Source organism: Andrena cerasifolii, chromosome 1 (genome assembly GCF_050908995.1).
Source record: "Andrena cerasifolii isolate SP2316 chromosome 1, iyAndCera1_principal, whole genome shotgun sequence".
Lineage (NCBI taxonomy): Eukaryota > Metazoa > Arthropoda > Insecta > Hymenoptera > Andrenidae > Andrena > Andrena cerasifolii.
Genome location: NC_135118.1, coordinates 20,100,037 through 20,119,126, shown reverse-complemented (window position 1 = coordinate 20,119,126; position 19,090 = coordinate 20,100,037). Strand labels below are relative to the sequence as shown.

Sequence of the window (19,090 nt, the reverse complement as noted above, 5' to 3'; positions counted from 1 at the left end):
CACCTCGTTTTTAATGCGTTCCAGAAACGATTTTCCCGCCAGTGTTTGGCAGAAGACTTCAGGCTCAAGTCGTGAAGCGTGGGGATCGTGTGAATATGGAAGTGGAAGTCACAGGAACTCCAGAACCCACTGTCACGTGGTTCAAAGACGACATCCCCATCAAGGAACGTCCACCTGAACTGAGGATTAAACAGCAAGGGAATTGTTACATGCTAATCATTGATAAAGGTGGGCTAAATTACTTTGCGTGTCGATGGTGCATTTAGCACTTGTCATTAGACAAAATCTTCTATGAAATCTTATTGTGGTCAATTTTCGACTTATGGAGTATTTCAACGCAATCTTTAAGATACAAAGTGGATGTTGAACCGTGAAAATAGCAAATTGTAGGTACTTTTACACGGAGACTAGTTGAAGAGTAGGGGGATAAAACAGAGAATGTCACATAACAGCGTTATCCAGAAAATTAAGTTTTAATACTTTGGTCCATCAGTAAAAAAACAAGTTTCAATGAATTTAATTTTCTTATACAATTTTCTTCTTAAATAGTTTCTTGTTTTACCAGGACGGCAAAAGCTTATGCTTAGGCAAAGAGTGGGGACATTCCGTATTTTGTTCCAGTGCGGAGTGGATATTTCCTGCTTTTAACTAGTGTACCAAATCTTTTAACTTATCTTATGGGGATAATTGAATTTTATAACCCTTTGTGACTCGGCAGATCTGTAGTCCCAGTTGTCACCAACAAAATATGCTGTAAGTCGCAAAATCAGGAAAAATGGACATTCCCGTTTTCCCCTTACCCTTCAGTTCACCCTTTTGCTTTAGAAATGGAAACTGTCTGTCTGTAGGTTGATACGTAGGTGCTAAATTTTAACAGGGGAAGCAATTAAATAAAATGGTGGAGGGTAGTTGGAAATATCTTATTTTGATTATAGTGAGTCCAACGCTGCTCTACTGTCTTGTCATCCTTCACAATGTAATTATACGAATAATTAACATGTGTCTTGATATAATTTGTTCAGCTAACATAGAACACGCTGGAAAATACATGGTCCGAGCAACGAACGCTGGCGGAGAAGCGCAAAGCATCGCTGATTTCGCTGTTTTCGAGCCAACACCAGACACAATGGTGGAGGTTCACAAAACTGTCATCTACGAGGACGTGCGAGACAAAAAGATCATTCAGGTAATGCCCTCTGCTTTTTGTACATCGCCTCTTCTATTTTTCGAAACAATTAAGCGATCCCCTATCAATCAACCTTGATAGAGATTCTAAGCGTTTTAATTTTTTAATAAGAGATCTATTATTAGCCTTTGGAAATCTTTAGAAAAGGGGTTTATCAGCTTACTTTTATTTTTAAAAAAATGATGGATCCTAAACTGAAGGAATTCATATTAATTAATATTATTATTGAACTCTCCAATGATTGCACGGATGACAGCTGTTGTCTATTATTCTGTGTTACTGGTGGATTTTCATTTGCAAGAATCTTGGAGCTATAAGTATCACTTTTAAATTTTTACCAAGTACGAGAGCTTAAATAGACGACATTGTCATGCGCTTGACTAATCGTTTCGCTGAATATCGCGGTGGTAACTAGGTGACTAAACCCAACACGAATCATCAATTGCTATATTTACGTAGTCTGACGAAAAGAAGGGCGAAGTGTCCTCCCTGAAACAGACGAGCGAGCAGGTACCGAAGCCAACGATCCAACCGTTCGCAACGATTAAAACACCGCCGAGCGTGACGTCCACGTCCATGGCCCAATCGACTCGCACGGTAGAGAAGATCGAAGAGCCAGAGACGAAGATGTGTCGGTCTGAAACGATCTCTTCGACGGTCGAGTCGCACCAGACGGAGAGAAAGTCTGAGCAGAAGTTCCACATGAAACTGGAGCACAAGACTCCGCCAGTGATAGAACCGAAGAGAGAAGAGAAGACGGTGGTGAAAGAGGTGATTCGCGAAGAGAAGAAGATTATCGAACCGCAGAAGACGATCGTCGAAGAGAAAACCACGATCGAGAACGAGAACATAGAGACGTCCACCATAGCCAAGAAGGACGCTCTCAGCTTCTTCGAATCGATGACGAAGGAGACCGAAGCACCCCAGAAGGGACCCAAAGGGATGATCAAACTGGTCGACGATGCTGACGGCCACGAAGTGAAGGTTGGACACCTGACGAAGAACTACGAGAGATCCACCACCTTCCAGGAGGTTAAGAAGCCAGAACCTAGACCCTCGGATTTTCAAACCACGAAGAAGGCTGTCCACGAGATCTTCACAAAGCTGGAGCAAGGAACAGGGCCCTCGCGAGGCGTCGACAATAAGCTATTCGAGTTCCCTTACGAATCCTACAAACCATCGCCCGTGGAGACGAAGAAGACTGTCACGGAAGAGACGATCACCTCTGGATCATCGGTTCAGGGGTCGTTGATGATGTCATCCAAGATGGAGACCAGATCAGAGAGCTCGGAGATGACGATGGGGGCCTTCAATCTAGTGCCTGAGCCACCCCCGGAGATCGGTTACATGCCAAAGCCAGAGGAGATGAAAAAAAAACGCCCTGATGTGTCCATCAAGGCTAAGCAGCTTCAAGAGTCCTTCGAGAAGACCCTGTCCCCCATTGATGCGCCAATAGGCGGTGTGAAGATCTTCCCCTCGCCCACACCGAAAGTCATAGAAACCCCAAAACCAGCACCAACGTTTTCGATGCCACCCCCACCGTTCGAACTCGAAAAGAAAGAGGTAGTGGAGGAAGTATGCGTGAAGAAAGTGATTCCTGAGAAGAAGGACTATGTTCCAACCTTGAGGACAGTCTCTCCCAGCAGACCATGGTCCTCGTCCTCCGACGTGGAGACGAGGTCTCACGTGTCCACTGACCTTTCAGAGTACAGGTGTCACTCAGCAGCCTCCAGCCACCAGGAGACCCTAAGATCAGCCTCGCCAAGGCCTTCAGCCGACGCCCTGGCGATGGAGAAGTCCTGGGCGAAGAAGTGTGCCGACTCGACGAGGAAATCGTGGCCTCCACAGGAAGACACCCCCACCAAGTTCAAGCACGAGTGGCAAGTGCCTGGGGAAGATTACAAAACCTCGACGAAGGAGGTGAAACGGGAAGTGGAGGAGACACCTCAAGGAGGCATCAAGAAGATCAGCAGCGAGTCGTCGAGCACGTTGGAAAGACGCTCCTGGAGCACGAAGCAAGAGGCGACGGAGAAAGTTCTGAAGAGAGCTCCTTCGCCGCCGAAGGTTCAACCGATTATCTACAACGCTGAGACGATCAAGGTGGATCACACGGTGAACAAGATCGAGGAGAAGTCGCTGTACGAGAAGTACACCAGCGAGAGAGACACGAAGAAGTCAGAGGTGTCGGAGAAGATCGAGCAGTTTAGCGCGAAGCGTTGGACTGGCGCTGAGGATTTGAAGGCGCCCAGTCTGGTCAGAAGCGTCGAGACACCTAAGAGACCCGTGGTGCAACTGTATCACCCCGCTGAACCAGCTGCTGTCGCTGATCAGATCATATTGGAGCCAGGACCACCTCCGGAAATTGGCTACAGCCCAGCACCAATGGTCAGGGAGACGAAGATTGAACAGTCTTTAGAGTATCAGTCAACTAAGATCCCCCCGGGCGGTATCAGAACTATTCCCCCATCGCCCAAAAGAGAAGAACCTCCAGCACTACCACCAAAAGACGTTCGAATGACCCCACCACCAATACCAGCCAAGCAACCACCCCCTATGGAGCCTCTGGAACCCTTCCCATTCAAGCCTTCTCCAGTACCCACGATTACGAAGGCACCGAAGGTGGCGCCTCCTCCGACTCCCACTAAATTCATGAAAGGGTCCATCACCCAGGAAAGCGACTACGAATCAGACATGGACGGTCATATTAAAGCAAAATGGAGGCCCTACGAGAGCGACAGCGAGGAGCCTCGTTATCGAAGGGTGCAACCTCCAGTGTCCAAGCAACCTACAAGACCAAGGTCCACCGAGCCTGAGCCTCTACCTCCATCCAAGTTCGATGTTCCTCCATCGTCCACTGGCCCGCCCAGGCCACTGATCACGAAGGAGCACCAGGAGAAGGTCTGCAAGAAGACCACCACCACCACCAGTAGCACACTAAGGAAGCAGGAGGAGGTGAAACAGCAGCAGCACAAGTTCCAGGTCGTTCAAGCTCCGCCAGTGGAGCTGAAGCCTGGCTCACCTCCCATTTACGTTCAGCCAGCAAAGAGTCCAACGCCCGTTAAGAAGCCAGAGTCCCCGAAGTTCAAGGTGAAGACGTTCCAGCAGGAGAGCGGATACATGGCGGACACTGATGAGCCTTTCCAACAAAAGAGCTCGGCCACGTCCATGCAGAAGAGCTTCGGCAAACACGAGTCCTCGTCGTCCACTAGCTCCCACATGGAGTCACGTTCTTATCACTCGGAAAGTCGGTCGGAGTTCTTCGAGAGCAAGAGTTACGATAGCAGACAGCAACAGCAAAAGAAGGAAACGTTTGGTCCTACCACGGCTCCTGTCGCGATGCAACCGGTTCAGCAACCGCCCCAGCAGCCAACGGCTTATCAGCAACGAAGCTCCTTCGTCGAGAAGAATTACAGTTCCAGCGGCACCTCCCCATCGAGATTCATGTCCACGAAGGTTCGAGAGCTGAGCGTGTGTGCTTTTGCGTCGCTTTCTCTGCACGCGAGCAACATTAACAGAGTGAACGTTTTAGGCGTGTCCACTACACTCGTCACTTCTTGTACGTTCACACGCATGGTGACCTGACGTGATTTGTTTTTCCTTCTTTTTTTTTTGTTTTGCAGTGGAACGATGCTGCTGCTGATGGATTAATTCAGTTTTCACTTTGCTTCGGTTTGTGTGTCTTTGTCGTGGACTGTTGCTTTGTGCACTTTATGATTGCAGTGACTTCGTGGAATTTGTTTTCTCGTGTGTTCCAGCGATGCAGATTATTGTGGATATTTTTTAACCCTCAGGTGGTAGGTTGAGGTACTTAATAAGTGACAAGTGTATTTCACAGCCAAAGAAAATATGCTGCTGGCTTGTTGGTAAAATTCACCAAGTCCACATTTCTTAATTTTCGAAATTTAAAGTTCAATTTATTATAACAAATTAACGAATAATTGAAAGCTATTGGAAAATAGTAAGTTTCTTCCGACGTGGATTTTTAGTAATCTGTTCTTGTGAAAAACTTAGAAAGTAATTTCTCAAATTGATCCTTAAGGATTTTAGGATGGACTGATGGATTTGGATTCAAGGTGTGTTATTGCTAAGCTAGCTTCTTATGAGTCTTTGAAGTTCGAGGTCGAGACGAGAATTGGTAATAAATAGTCAAATGTTTATTCGAAATTCACCTTCTTTGTAGTTCATACAAATTACACCAACAGATGGAAGGTTCAATTAGAACAATACTGTTACCTCCCTATCACTTGAGGACTAACTGTGTGTTTCTGTGTCATTTGTGCTGATGTGCAATCAGAGGAGATGTTTTAATTTCGTTATTTCTCGCGCCCTTTTCAGGAAACCGTATACGCCACGGATCAGTCGCAGAAGAAACTAGAAACGACGAAGAAAATCCTGCCGCCCTGTGCAAGTCCTTCCAAATTCGTGAAGGGCGAATTTCGTGAAAGCGACTACGAGAGCGACTACGATGGGAGAATACCGTCCCTTTGGAAACCGCGAGGCTACGAGAGCGACGATCAGAGTTTCAGACCCGTGAAACCCTATGTCGCTGGCCAAGGTATTTATGACTCTTAATCTACTGAGATATTAGTCTTCCGACTTCGGTATCGGTGACAAAAGAGTTTGAAAAGAAAATAGGTGACGGGATATACAAAAATTCATGCACGAACATATGTATAGGTACTGCTTGAAGGAATTCGAGGATCAGCTACTCAAGTATTTGTCTGTAGATAGAAAGTTTGGCTGGCACATTTTTCGATTTGTCAAATCGCTCGAAAATCAAGAATTTTCTGCGAATTAATTACAAGGAAGTGAATGAAAATTATAACTAGTACTTTTGGGTAATGTTTATTAATACTATAAACTGTAAACAATTTTTTTTTTGATAATGTGTACATATATATGACGGCGCTACAGTCGTCTGATGTATAGGCGGTTTTTATGTGGATTTGCAGCGATTGCAAAAAGACGGAAATTCGGATCGACTTAAAATTTTTACAGCGTGTTCAAAACATATTACTTTTCCCCTGAGCTTCAACAATAAAGTGTTGTTGCTTTCGTATATTATTAGAAATATCATAGTATATAGTTTAATGATCATAGATTTCTATAAAATGAAAAGTTCTCAAAAATATGTATATATTTTTTTTAAATTATTGGTCCTTAAGTGGGCCTTCTTACCCGCAATTACCAGAAAAATAGCAATCTACTATGTGCAATTTTCTTTCATCAATGATGTAATTTTTCAATATGCTTCAGACACCTGATCCTCTAATTACTTAAAGCACTATATAGAATGACTCACTGGAGCGATTACAAACAATTCTATTTTTCTCACACTTCTTGCTCCAATTTTATCCGTGTTCTAATGGTGGAGGGCACTTGGAGCTCAAAACGTGACAGATCATTGAATTCAAAACTATAACACATTTTCTACTAGAACTGACAGAGCCATAGTTTCCAGTGAGTCTCTTGCACGACTTTAAAAAGGAACAGTAGCATATTATCACCCGACACTCGTTACACAAATATAAACTATAAATTACACCCGCCACTGATAGCTTTCTTTCGAAATGTACACATATAACGGTGACGGTAATCGTTGCACAAGTAAATTGTAAAAAGGAAGCTTTCCAACAGCACCGATAGCACACAACCGAACCAGCCGGCCATCGATGGGTCTCTCAAAACTTTTACGACTTTTTTCCAGCTTACAACAAGTAGTCCTCCTGGCAAGCTTTCTTCCCTTCTCGTTGTTTACCTCGCAAGACAAGTTCTCCTCTCTTCCTGCTTCGCTTGCTTCTCTCTTTTCTTCTCGGCCACTCGAAGTACGTACGTTGAGTTTCCCCCGCTTTTCACCAGCCCCGTCTCCCCCGTCTTGACTCTCGTAGCTAATCCACCCCCTTCTTCATCGCTTGGCCACTTCTCTCCGCGTCACACTCACGCTGGTTTCACCTTCGTTTCAAAACACACATCCCCCGATACCGCGGCTCGCCGCGGTCATCCGTCAGACTGGCAGGGACGAGCATTCAGCAAAAGTGATCGAGAGCGAACCCCTCGAACGTCGCGTGAAACCGGTCGAGATCGTCCTCGAGGCGCAACCCCATGCCCGCTTTCTTCGTCTCGCCTGGCCTCTGTCGACGGTCGAGGTGACCCGGGAACTATTTTCTACCGATAGGGAAGCCGAGGGAGCCGCCGACGCCGTTGATCGAAACGACCTCGACGCGCGCACAGGCGGCTAGGCAGCTCGAGAAGAGAGAAGAGAAGACGGCGACCGCGCCGAGCAAGCCGAAGACCGTTCTTCTGCCTGGCACGCCACCGGAGATCGCTTACGCTCCACCTCAGCCCACCTACTACGAAGCTCGCTCCGGCATCCCGCTGCACAACGCCATCGGCACGGAGACTAAGCAGACGGTCCGAATGGACGAGTCCACGGAGAACAGCCGAAGGGTCGTCACCGTGGAGCAGACCAGCCGGGTGATCAAGTTCGGCGACAACCAGAAGCCCAACGCCGACTTCAGCAGCTTCGACACCGCTGGCCAGAAACAGAGGTCCCACTACAGGGTGCCCACCCCGAGGAAGTTCGTGCAGGGTCAGTTCCGGGAGTCGGACTACGAGAGCGACCTCGACACCAGGATCAAGCCGAAGTGGGTACCGCCGGACAGCGACACCGAGGAGCCAAGGTACAGGAAGGTTCAGCCGCCAGCTTCGAAGGCTCCAAGGTCCTCCAGCGCGCCGGTTCGACAGGAGCACGTGGTGTCGCCGTTGGACTTCGACACAGGGCCACCAGCCATGAAGAGGCAGACCTCGATGACGCAGCTCGGTGGCGAAAGTCGAGCGAGGAAGATCGATACGAAGATGCAGAGGGACGTCACCTCCAAACGGGAGGAGATCCTGAAACCTGGCTCGCCGCCTGAGTTTGGCTTCGTATCGAGGAACGACGTGAAGACGGCCGCCAATCGTAAGAATCACGTCCATCTCTCTGTTACGCACGCTTACTTGTCAGTGCTGGGCGCTTTTGTAACTTGATATTATTAATCCAAGGGAATTAATTAAGATCGATGAAGATTTCTCGGCTTCTAGAGGCGAGCGGGGGGAGGGGGTTTGCATAGGCTTGCAGAGCCTCTTCAGGGAGTTTCACTCTGATAGCTTGTAAATTATGTACGATAGTTTCCAACTGTGTAACATAATGTACAACAGGTCCGCTTTGAAGAACTTATCGAGCCATAAGTGCTGTTTGCAAGGCGACGCTTCCGGTGATGGGTTGCTTCTTAAAAGTAATGCCAGGAAGAATTTGTTGCTCCTTTACGTAGAATGGTTTTCAGTGATTGGACGACGACTCTCTCGAGAGACATTCTTGTCTTTCATTTACTCGACTGTACGTTACTTTATCGTTCTTCGTTACGATTTCATTTCAATTATCGCCACATACCATCGTCTTTTCATTTTAACTCTCTCTCTCTCTCTCTCTCTGTCTATCTCTGTCTTTCTTCCTTCGCTTGCTGAAAAAATCGCTGACGAGCTCGCATCTCCCGTAACACGAAAAATCTGAAACATCCGCAGACGTCGCGTCGCGTCACATGAGCGACATGACCAGCAGCTTCAAGTCGAAAACCGAGAAATTCGTCAGCGACATCCAGTCGGATCTGAAGCAGGGCAAGCCGATCCTGAAGCATCCGGCAGAGAGTCGGGCCAGCGATGGTGACGAGCCACGTACTTACAGAGAGGAGTCTCGGGTCTCGGAGCACGGTAATCATAGCAACTAATTCGTTATTCAAGAAGGGGCCATTAAGCTCCGCGATACCGACATTTTGTCTAGGTAAAAGGGGGTAGTTTAACGAGGATAATTGATTCAAACTATGGGGTAGGGTGTCGTTTCTTTCGAGGTGTCACTCCTATTGCAACTGACCCGCTGTCAAAAAGTAGCCGCAAGTTTTCCTACTGGACACCTCGGTGATACTTTCCCTCAAGAAATAGATAACTGGCGTCCAGCCTTGGCTTCGTTTGACACAAGATACGATCAATCTACCTTCAAATTTACGGTTCAAAAAGTTTCTCTAAGCACCCATCCGCTCTCGCTAAAGATCAAGTATTAAAATTCTTGAATAATGCCACGCTAAATCACTTGTACCCCCTCAAATTCGATAACCGCAAACGTGAGGAAGAAACGGGGGGGTCAGAGTTGAAGACGCCTAAGAGACCAATGCTACCAGCCCTCGTAATAAATCGTCTCTCCGCGTAATGGCGTAAACAGGAACGAAGCAAATCGACCCAGACACTGGACTGATATACTTCAAGTACGACTTCGGCTACGAGTTTGGGATCGTGCTGCCTGGCGAGGGCAAGAAGACGGTGAGCAGCACGAACAGGACCATTCAGGGGCAGAGAAGAGCCAGCGACATCGAGGTGCCGATCGTCCACGAGTTCACCACGAGGAAGGAGAACGGCTTCGCGAAGAGGGCAGGCACGACGACCTCGTCCAGTCGGCAGAGCAAGCCAGCCAGCAAGTTCGGCACTTCGAAGACGGTGAAGTGGGAGCCAACGTCAGAGAGCGAGTTCTCGGAGGCAGAGGACATCAGAAACGCGAGGAAAAGGCACACCGACGGCGGGAACGCGATGGTGGCGCCCAGCCTCGTGATACCCTGCTCGCCATCGCCGTCCAGATGGGATCACACGACGCCCAGTCCGCTTTCCCTGAGCCCAAGCTTACCGAGCCTCTCCCCCAGATACAGTAGTGCCACTGGACCACCCAGCAACGTCGACTCCGCAGGTACTCACGCCTGCTTCTGCCTCGATTATCGACGCAGCTTCGCGCTCGCTTCGCCTCCTTACACGAACCGCGTGACACTTTTCACGTTTCAAGACCGCGCCACCGAAGGTTGCAACCCCTTTGTGTACCTGCCTCTGCTACTGCACGCTTTGGGTTTTAGTTTTCATGTACTTTTCATGCGATTCAGGCTTCCTTGGGTGGTTCTGGGCTTTGCGGCGATGACTGTGTCTGTTTAATTTTCGCTGGGAATCGATCCTGCGCCGTAAAGAAAGCAGTGATTCTTGAGGGTCAGTTTTCAAGGAGACACAGCGCGACTCGGAGGCCCAGACTGCTTGTTCCGAGCTTTATTATTTCTGTGTTCTGTAATTTTGCAATACCCAAGTCTTCTTCATTGAAGAGTTCGAGTGCTGCTTCGATCCTCCACGTTTCATCCTGTTTCCTACGAAATCCTCCCCTGTCTCTATAAACTTCAGAGTTCACCCGAGTTGCTTTCTGCGATGCCTCTGTTTTCACTGGCCTGGTTTTTCGACGCTTTCAATTTTCCCCTCCAGCGAGAATACAGAAGATTGTTTCCATTGAAGTGTCATTGCTTCTATTTGCTACACAATTTCTGGCTTCCACTCGGATTTCACGTGACAACCGAACTTCTTTGCAACAAGACGCACACTTTTCTATGCCGCCAAGCGTGCCGCTGTCGTCCAAGGGCGCTCAAGCTACTCGATTTAAATCCAGCTGATTATTCTAGGATCACCGTGGCCGACCACTAACGGAGTGGCCTCGAGCAAAGAAGTGATTCAGCCCTACCTCGAAATACTACCGAAGAAGGCTCCCCTTTTCATCACGGTAACGTGTCGCCCAGCTACGTTTCGCAGACCGTTCTCCACTTAAACTGGTTGGTTAAATTACACGAATCGGTTTGCAGCCTCTGAGAGACATCGCGGTGGTGAGCGGGCAAACGGCGAGATTCGAGTGCATCGTCCAAGCTGAGCCACAGCCAAACATCCTCTGGTCCAAGGACGGCAGGATCATCGACAATTCTTTGAGCTACGAGATCCATTATAGAAATGGCGTCTGTCGCCTGACCATAGTGCGAGCTTTTCCTGGTACGTGATTCATTCTATCTCGCAGCATCGTAAAGTAGGGGGTTCTTTAAATTTTAGAATATTCCCCAGAGGGATATTGGAATTTCCTTAAGAGTTCAGAGTTTCTGTAAAGCTGCGAAAGTGAACTTAGGATTTTCGTGGAATTTCGAAATTATTTTAGCAATTCTTTAGAAACCTTTAGGAAACCTTTTAGACTAGATACAAAATTTTCAAAGCGGGCAGGGGACCACTACCTTCCTCACTGGGCGGTTGATATTTCAGATAATAAGCTCCCCAAATTGTTTATTAGATTCACAATAAAAAAAGCCAAACAGGCCTGATTATTTTCTGTTCCTCTCGTTAAATTATATATCTCCTTCTTCTCTTTCAGAGGACGCTGGCACTTACGCGTGCACCGCAACGAATAGCTTAGGTTCGACAGTAACATCTGCCACCTTGCAGGTGCCAGGTAACAGACGATCAGTATACGCGCCTATTTAATAATGGTCGAGAAGGGATTTCTAAAACGAAAAAGAATTACGCAACGCAATCTAATACGCAATGGTGGTGGTACATTGGGCCTCTAACTTGGTTCGGCCGTAATTCACTATTCGCAACTCACCTCCACTCACCCAAATCCATTTCGAGAAAACCAAAGCAAACGAACCAACGAATATCGCAGAATCGACGTTGCGAGGAAGAACAAAAATCGCAATTCCCCCTCTGAGAATTATATCCAACAGAGAAGTACTTAAACTCGCGGAGAAAAGAAGGTGGCCGTGAGGGAAATTCTTACGGTCATCGTTAAATTATGAGACTCGGCTGGCCCAACGGGCGAAAGGAAACGGGAAACTTTAGCTCTTAGAAGAAGGGATATGCTTCCCATCGAAGCGTGCGATCTTTTCCCTGCATTTTGTATACGAGAAACGACTTTGCGGAACGGGCGAGGGGAACTAGTCAATGATATAACCGAAATAGTGAGAAGTCGAAGAAAATTCGGACACGCTGGTGGAACGCTTTCTATTTCTTTGATCAGCGCGGTAGTGAGCTTTCCTATCGAATGCATTTTCATTTTCTGTCGTTGTTGCCGTTGAACGATTTGAAAACGCTTTTTAGTAGGTCGTCTGTCTCTCTCTTTTTATCTATCCCCCATCTGTCTCTACTCTTTAAATCTTTGTATCCCTCTACCCTGTCCCTCCTCCGTCTCTTTCTTTCTCGCGTATCATCCCCTTACTCTCTGTTCAAACCTCCCTTTTTTTCTCTCTCTCAGTATTTCCCGCCCCTTTATAGATTAGAATTACCGAGATTCGCGAATAGTCTGATGTCGATGCCAACGAAACGAGTAATCGAGGGAACAGTCGGCAAGGCATCGAGGAACGAGACTATTTTCGGAACGATCGTGAAACGGTCTTTCGGTAGAATTGTTACCCGAGGAAATTTCCATGTGTCACGCGTGGTACAAAATTATCGACAACGCCGTGATTCTGATCGAAACGATCCTAGTCATTTCGCCGAGCTACGCGCGAGCAACTGGAAATTATTTATTCGATAAGCTGCAGAATCGGTGGCCGCTGAAGGAGCCTGGAGAATCCTTCGCCAGGTAACGATCCCCATTTCGGAACTCATGTCGGTGCCTCATTGCTCAGAGAGATTAAAACGGAAGGGAAATTATCACGAACCTTTTGTCTGTAACAGTGCCATTCATCGCAGCAACAATTTTGGTTATATACTGTGTAAATAAACGTGTGCTTCCTCTGCAATACAAAAAAAACTTGGGTATCATGGTGTACGACGAATTATTTTCTCTTCCACCCGTCCTCCCTGTCCCCGATCTTTCTGTCTTCTCGTCTTCGTAGCTGATTGCTCTCTCTAGCCGGTAGTACGGTTTTCACGTTGCCGGAGCAATGAATGGTGGCTGGTTGTGGTGCAGAATGGTAGGTTACTTGCTGGTGCAATGGGTGTCTGCTTTGGAGTGTTATAGAGGGTGAAATAATTAACCTTGTTGCGTTGTACTAGTAGCTCCTCTGACCTAAAACCTAACATGTCAAATACTTTTGCCAAATGCTTGCTTCCAAATCAATTTAATTTATGTGCAATCCTGTTTTCCTGTTTTCTTTATTTTTTTTATCGTTGTAAACTAAAGGGTGATGTACAATGAAAAATAATAATAATTCTATCGGCTACACAAGAATTAAGATATGCGTTAATATGCCACAAAAATGGTGGGCAGTAACCTTCCAACAAGTTATAAGAATACGGAATATCTGTGGAAGAGTTTCGAAATGGAGATGTAATGTCCCAGAGGGGAGGCATAAAGATTCAGAATAATTATTCTACCAAATTTTGATCTACAAGTAAATGAAAATTGGGGTCAAACAGAATAGCAGAATTAAAATAATTGTTTACGAGTGTCGCTGCATACGTTCGTTTTCAATGTCTTCGGATGGCACACGTGGGAGGTTCGTTCTTTTTGTGGTTCACTGTTTCGCGAACGGTGTGAAGTAAGATCGAGAAATAAAGCATTGCGTAAACGGGACGCTCGGTGCAGCAATAACGTATCGAAAGCATTGTTCCAGCTTGCTCTTGTTGCGCGATTAGTCATACGTATTTCGGGTACCCACTTATTTCGGGAGGGTTAAAAGAAATATGCGGAGCACAAATAGCGCTACTAACGTTTGGGGGTTACTAACACCAATGCGTACTTACCGCCGCTGTTTGCTGCGAGGGTTTTAATTAAGCCTTTCGTTAAAATGCACATTTGGTTGAGCGAACGTCCAATTCAACAATCTGTGATCAACTTTCACGTAACCGTGACGGATAATTTGATTTAGCAGTGATGTAATTATCTTAAATATTTCATTTCATAGGAGGTACTTCTTGCATAGATGAAAGTGTGTAATTGAATTTGAATTTTTTACCTCAAATTGTGAGGTAAAAATGAATCTTTCAGAGTTCAATGCAATATGTTTCTGTAATTCTTTTTCCCCCATTTGTATCAGTTTTATAAGATATTAGATATTTTTATATTTGTTTGTTAAGACTGTGAAGATTCTATTTTGCAATATATGCCTTTTCAGTCACGTGAGTCGTCAATTTAAATGCTTTAGTAGCCACGAAATAACAGCTGAGCGAAATTTATGGACGACATCCTAAATTTCGCGTGGAACTGAATTAGCGCTCTTAAAGGGGGATTAATATTTTCGGAGGGATCAAATGCTCGAACGTTCTCATGCGGGATAAACGGCTGTTGGATGATGCGGTATGAAAATAGACGGTAAGGTAATCCCGGAATGCGATGGAAAATATGAGTCGACGGTCCAAAAATAAACGGGAGAAAAACAAGCGGTTACGATTGTTAAAGATCTCGTTACTATCTCTTTTCTTCACCCCCGTTTTTTTTTTTTAAGAAATCCACGTCATAGGTAGCTGGAATTTGTAAAATCGTTGTTTCGTAGAATCCTTGCGTAATCTCTTCCTATTTTCACGCAACAATTGTGATTCCTTTCCAAAGTTATATTTTACTGTCTGCTGAGATCATCGTATTTCTCGAACCTAGAGTTAACATATCGAAGATGAGATTGCTAAATATTTTTCTTCTTTCAGAACAGGCTATTAAAAACTGGTACTTCAAAACGTGAGAATTATCTAATCGAGGGTTATCAAAGGCTATGTACTTCATAGTTACCGCATTCAACTACCCCCACATTGAAACCCAATTAATTAAACTCGAGAAGTATAGTATGTCCACCTTTTGTGAAAATTCAGATTTTATATGCAACAAATAATTCTTTACTGTTTCTCTTCGAGGGGTATTAAAGTCTATGTACTTCATAGTTACCGCATTCAACCACCCGAACATTGAAAACCAATTAATTAAACTCGAGAAGTATAGTATGTCCACCTTTTGTGAAATTTCAGATTTTATATGCAACAAATAATTCTTGACTGTTTCTTTACGCTATATAAAAATCACATATCTACTTCATAAATTTGTCAGAAAAAAATATTTTTCTTCGTTGTATGCACCTGAATCTTATGTGCCTATCATTGCATGTTTAAATCTGATTTTCTCGAAAACCCTAAAAGTGGACACACTTATAATATTTGTGCACCAACAGTAAACCATCGGTATGCTTCCTCACATGTGGGAACGTGGCTTAAGCCCGAGCTGCACCCCAAATATTACGCTGTAGAATCCAAGTGACTCACCTGTGAGCGAAACACAGCTTCTACATTTCGAAACACATTTTGCATGTTACATTTCCAACCTACATCTGACGTAATCTAAAATTGTTCCTTCAAACAACATACCGATGAAATTGCCACCGAGAGCCCGAAAATAATCGCAGACGATCCTCCATCACGAGTGAAAGTATCAAGACACTCAATACTCGCCAATCTAAGAGGCCACACTCGAGCGTATCTTTTCATTCAAGTGGCAATTATACTGCCTTCCTTAGTTAAAATTCACTTCTCAGGATATGTTGAAATATTTTCAATTCCACACGCCCTTTATCTTTCAAGAAAAGTCGGAAAACCCTACATCCTTCGCAGAGATCTCAAGAACAGTCTAATATATTTAACCTAACTGTTTTCAGCTGCTTAAAATATTTGATAAAACATTTGATTAATTGCTACGTTGATAATACATTACCTACCTGTACATCCATTACAAAAAATTAAATTGGGCTGTTACAAAATAATGGCAACATTTTTTAAATTGAATGAAGAAAAACGAGGACAGCAGAAGAAAATTATAAAACTTCAGTTTTCTCGGTTGCTTCGAAATGCTAGATAGGACATTTTAACTAAGCAGGGCAGTGTATCTCTCAGATGATGTCTCATCAATATACTTCGGACTCGATCATCGATGCGCCGTTGTCTCGCGCCGCGGTGACGAAATCAAGCAGGAAGCCGATGCTCGAGTTTCGCGAGGCAACGTTTCGTTTAATAGTTCCGCTACGGAATCCACCGGGACGTAATAAGAAACGAGTTGCGAATCTCGGGGAGGTCTGGCATGCAGGAGTCGCCGAGAATAGTCGCGGATCGACTGAATTTTACGAAGAAGCTGGTCGATCGAGGTGAAACGTCACTGTCCGCCCTCGCGGCCAGCCTGCTCGCTCGCCGATCGAATTATCGGTTGAATGAACCGCGGAAATGTCCGCCCGGTGCGAGACGATTTTTTAAATACGACACCTCTTGGCACGTTCCCTGTCAACGGGGACGTTGACATTTGATCTAAACAAAAAATTATTTCGGTCCCTCTATCGCGCGGAGCACTAAGCGTGCGATTTTAGTGGGGTCTGGATTATGGCGAGGGAAATTTGATAAAAGTGAAACGGTGTGTGAAATGAGAAGCTAAATTTGGCACCTACAGACACCTAAGGTGGAGCCGGATGTAATATCCAGTTGTTGGTTTTATACTTCTTTTATTGGCTCAATTTTAGCGACGCTTTATCGTGCTTTTGTAGCTACGCCTTTTCACGTTGGAGAGATTTAGGTGGCGAGTTATGCAAGGCTGTCTTTTATCGCCCGTAAGGCTTTTGGCACTGTACAGTTGACGACGACTTTATGACCTTCACTAACCTTCCTTAAGCTCGTTTCCGCGTTTCATCGTCGGGATTATGGTTCACATGAGCCGGCAGATAGGCGACTCGTTAATTATGACAGGGCTGTATTTATCTGGAGGTAGGAAGGTCCAATATGTATATGTACACTAGGGTAGTTCTTATTTACTCTTGGTAAATTTTTTTTCTCAAGATTTTCTTCGGGGTACCCTCCAGGATAGTTCCAAATAATTAAAAAAAATCCGTGTAAAGTTTGAGCTCGATCGGATAACGGGAAAGGGTGCCCCTGGGCCCTTAAACATTTAAATCATTATTTAACAGCTCGCGAAGTCGATTTTATATAATATCCTCCAAGTTATTGATTAAATTAAAAAGTATGTCGAACAAAAGTTGTAAACCCGGATAAGGAGCATTTTTTATGTTGTATTACTTTTTCTCGTGCGACAAACGGTTTTCGAAAAAAGTCCGAAAAACTAAAAAAAAAAATAAATTTCCTCGAATTTTGAAAGTTTAAATGCTTCTGGAACACTTTTTATTTATGTAGGCGAACAAAAAAATGAATTTTTATTTTCGAGGACTATTTTTTAAACATTTAAGGGAGGGCATATACCGAAATATGCGAAAAGATAAAAAAAAATTTCTTATTTTCAGTGTTTGATATGTCATGAATGTTTCCTGAAAATTTGGGACTATTAATTCTTTGGAACTATTCTGGGGGCTACCCCGAAGAAAATTCAAAAGTCGAAAATAAGAGCCACCCTAATGCACACACGTTGAATAGTCTTCTAAGCTGTTGGTAAGACTGCTCTGACTTGTTGGTAAGATAGTTAAGGGCGCTACCAACTGTCTTTTTGGTATCACTATATTTTTATTGGGCAATGTAGGCAGTTCCACTCGCGCAGAAGAAATAAGAGTGAGGGTAGCTATAAGTGAGGGAACCCGAGGGCAAAATATATTCAACTAGTTCTAGAAAAACGTAGAAGAAAGGGGTTGGTCTCGACTAGTTTCATCAAGCACACTTCATATCACTATTCAGAAAAGTAAAGGTGGAAAAATGCAGATATAATTACTCCTAAAAAGGATATATCGAATATATCTGTTGAAAATGTTGAGGAGTAAAACCACCCCTCGAAAAAAGGCTCTGGATAAATTTGGCTAACAAACAAACAAATACCTTAAGCGTCTTATAGAGGACAGTATAAACCATAAAACTGTCTCTTCGAGTAACAAATAATAAAATAGACACGTCGATTCGTCACGAAGTAATTCAACGAAAAACTGAAACTGAACCCTAAATAATTAAAGGTTGATAGCTATCCATTAAACACAGCATACACATTTCCGAAACATTCCATTTCACAAAATGAATCTTAAGATGTGTTAATCCATAATGATTTACTTCTTGTCTTTACTAATGCCACTAACATTAAACCCACTAAAGCAATATTAAACTTTAGAGGGCCGGGCTACACCAGGACACTATGGTGGCCATTTAAAAATTTGGATACTTTGCCGGCCACTTTGGTGGTATATATGCATAAATTTTAAGTATATAAAAATTAAAATTTCAATGAAAAAATCCCGGCCCTCTGATGGTTAACAGAATCTCACCAACCACCCCCGTGGACATTAATTACAGGTGTACCTTCGCCATTTTACGGCACCTATCGGGACCAAAATATCAGCGAGAGGTCGATCGAGAGTCCACCTAAGTATGTAGCGCTGAAGGATCTATTTCTGCCACAGGAAAATGATACCAAAGCGACATTCGCAAAATGTCAATATGGGGACGATTCGCCGTTCAATTTCCATCTGTCCATGGATCATAGGTGAGCCGTCGAATTAAAATCAATCGGCGCCCGAGTTAATTAGCTTGCTCGACGACTGATCGCGGTGTTGTCCGTTTTAGTTACGCAGGTGGCAGCTATCTCGACAGGCGAAATGCCATGGAAGAATACGAGGAGATAACAGGCAGAAATCCGATAGCGGGACGCCTCGGGTATTCCGATTTCGAGGCGAACGGCTCGTTTCGCGATGTCGCCGATTTCTGCTTCGATCGCGAATATTCCGCGCGCACTCCGTGGAGGACGAGGCCAGAGAACTCTGGTAAGTGTTCCCTTTTCCTGTATATAATTAATAATTACGCGATTCACCGTAAACTGGGGAAGCATTGGCATGATAATGGAACATTTTGCTATATAATATAAAAATTAACAGTTCGACATTCGCTTTAAGTATCCTGTCCGAACATTGCATCATTTGTGAACGTACTACAAGTGTAAAAATGCATAAAATTTGTATTCCTTTCCTTCTTTAATACGTATTAATTAACTGTCAACGTTACTCCGTAACCGGGGTGAAATTGGCGCATCATACAAATAGCACTAACAGCTCAAGTTTTACCAAATCTGAACTGACGTTAATTAAATTTGTCTGTATTTATATTCAATGCACTCACTTTTATATTTTATATTTTTTTCTTAATTAA

The 19,090-nt window shown here is 44.6% G+C and overlaps 1 protein-coding gene across 11 annotated transcripts in view; it reads left to right on the top strand.

Annotated features, from left to right (window-relative positions):
- Sls (sallimus) overlaps positions 1-19,090 on the top strand; it is a 210,430-nt gene that overhangs the window by 62,785 nt on the left and 128,555 nt on the right. For 8 of the 11 annotated variants that reach the window (XM_076829762.1, XM_076829808.1, XM_076829799.1 and 5 more), the window contains exons 1-2: positions 18,256-18,431; positions 18,512-18,708. In XM_076829762.1, the coding sequence (XP_076685877.1) occupies positions 18,421-18,431; positions 18,512-18,708 (208 nt within the window). In that variant the 5' untranslated portion in view covers positions 18,256-18,420. Of the gene's footprint in view, positions 1-24; positions 229-1,022; positions 1,187-1,645; positions 4,640-5,521; positions 5,742-7,361; positions 8,145-8,746; positions 8,933-9,437; positions 9,954-10,698; positions 10,797-10,875; positions 11,057-11,426; positions 11,505-18,241; positions 18,432-18,511; positions 18,709-19,090 lie in introns of those variants that run through there. The other 3 variants (XM_076829735.1, XM_076829752.1, XM_076829834.1) reach the window with 2 other exon arrangements.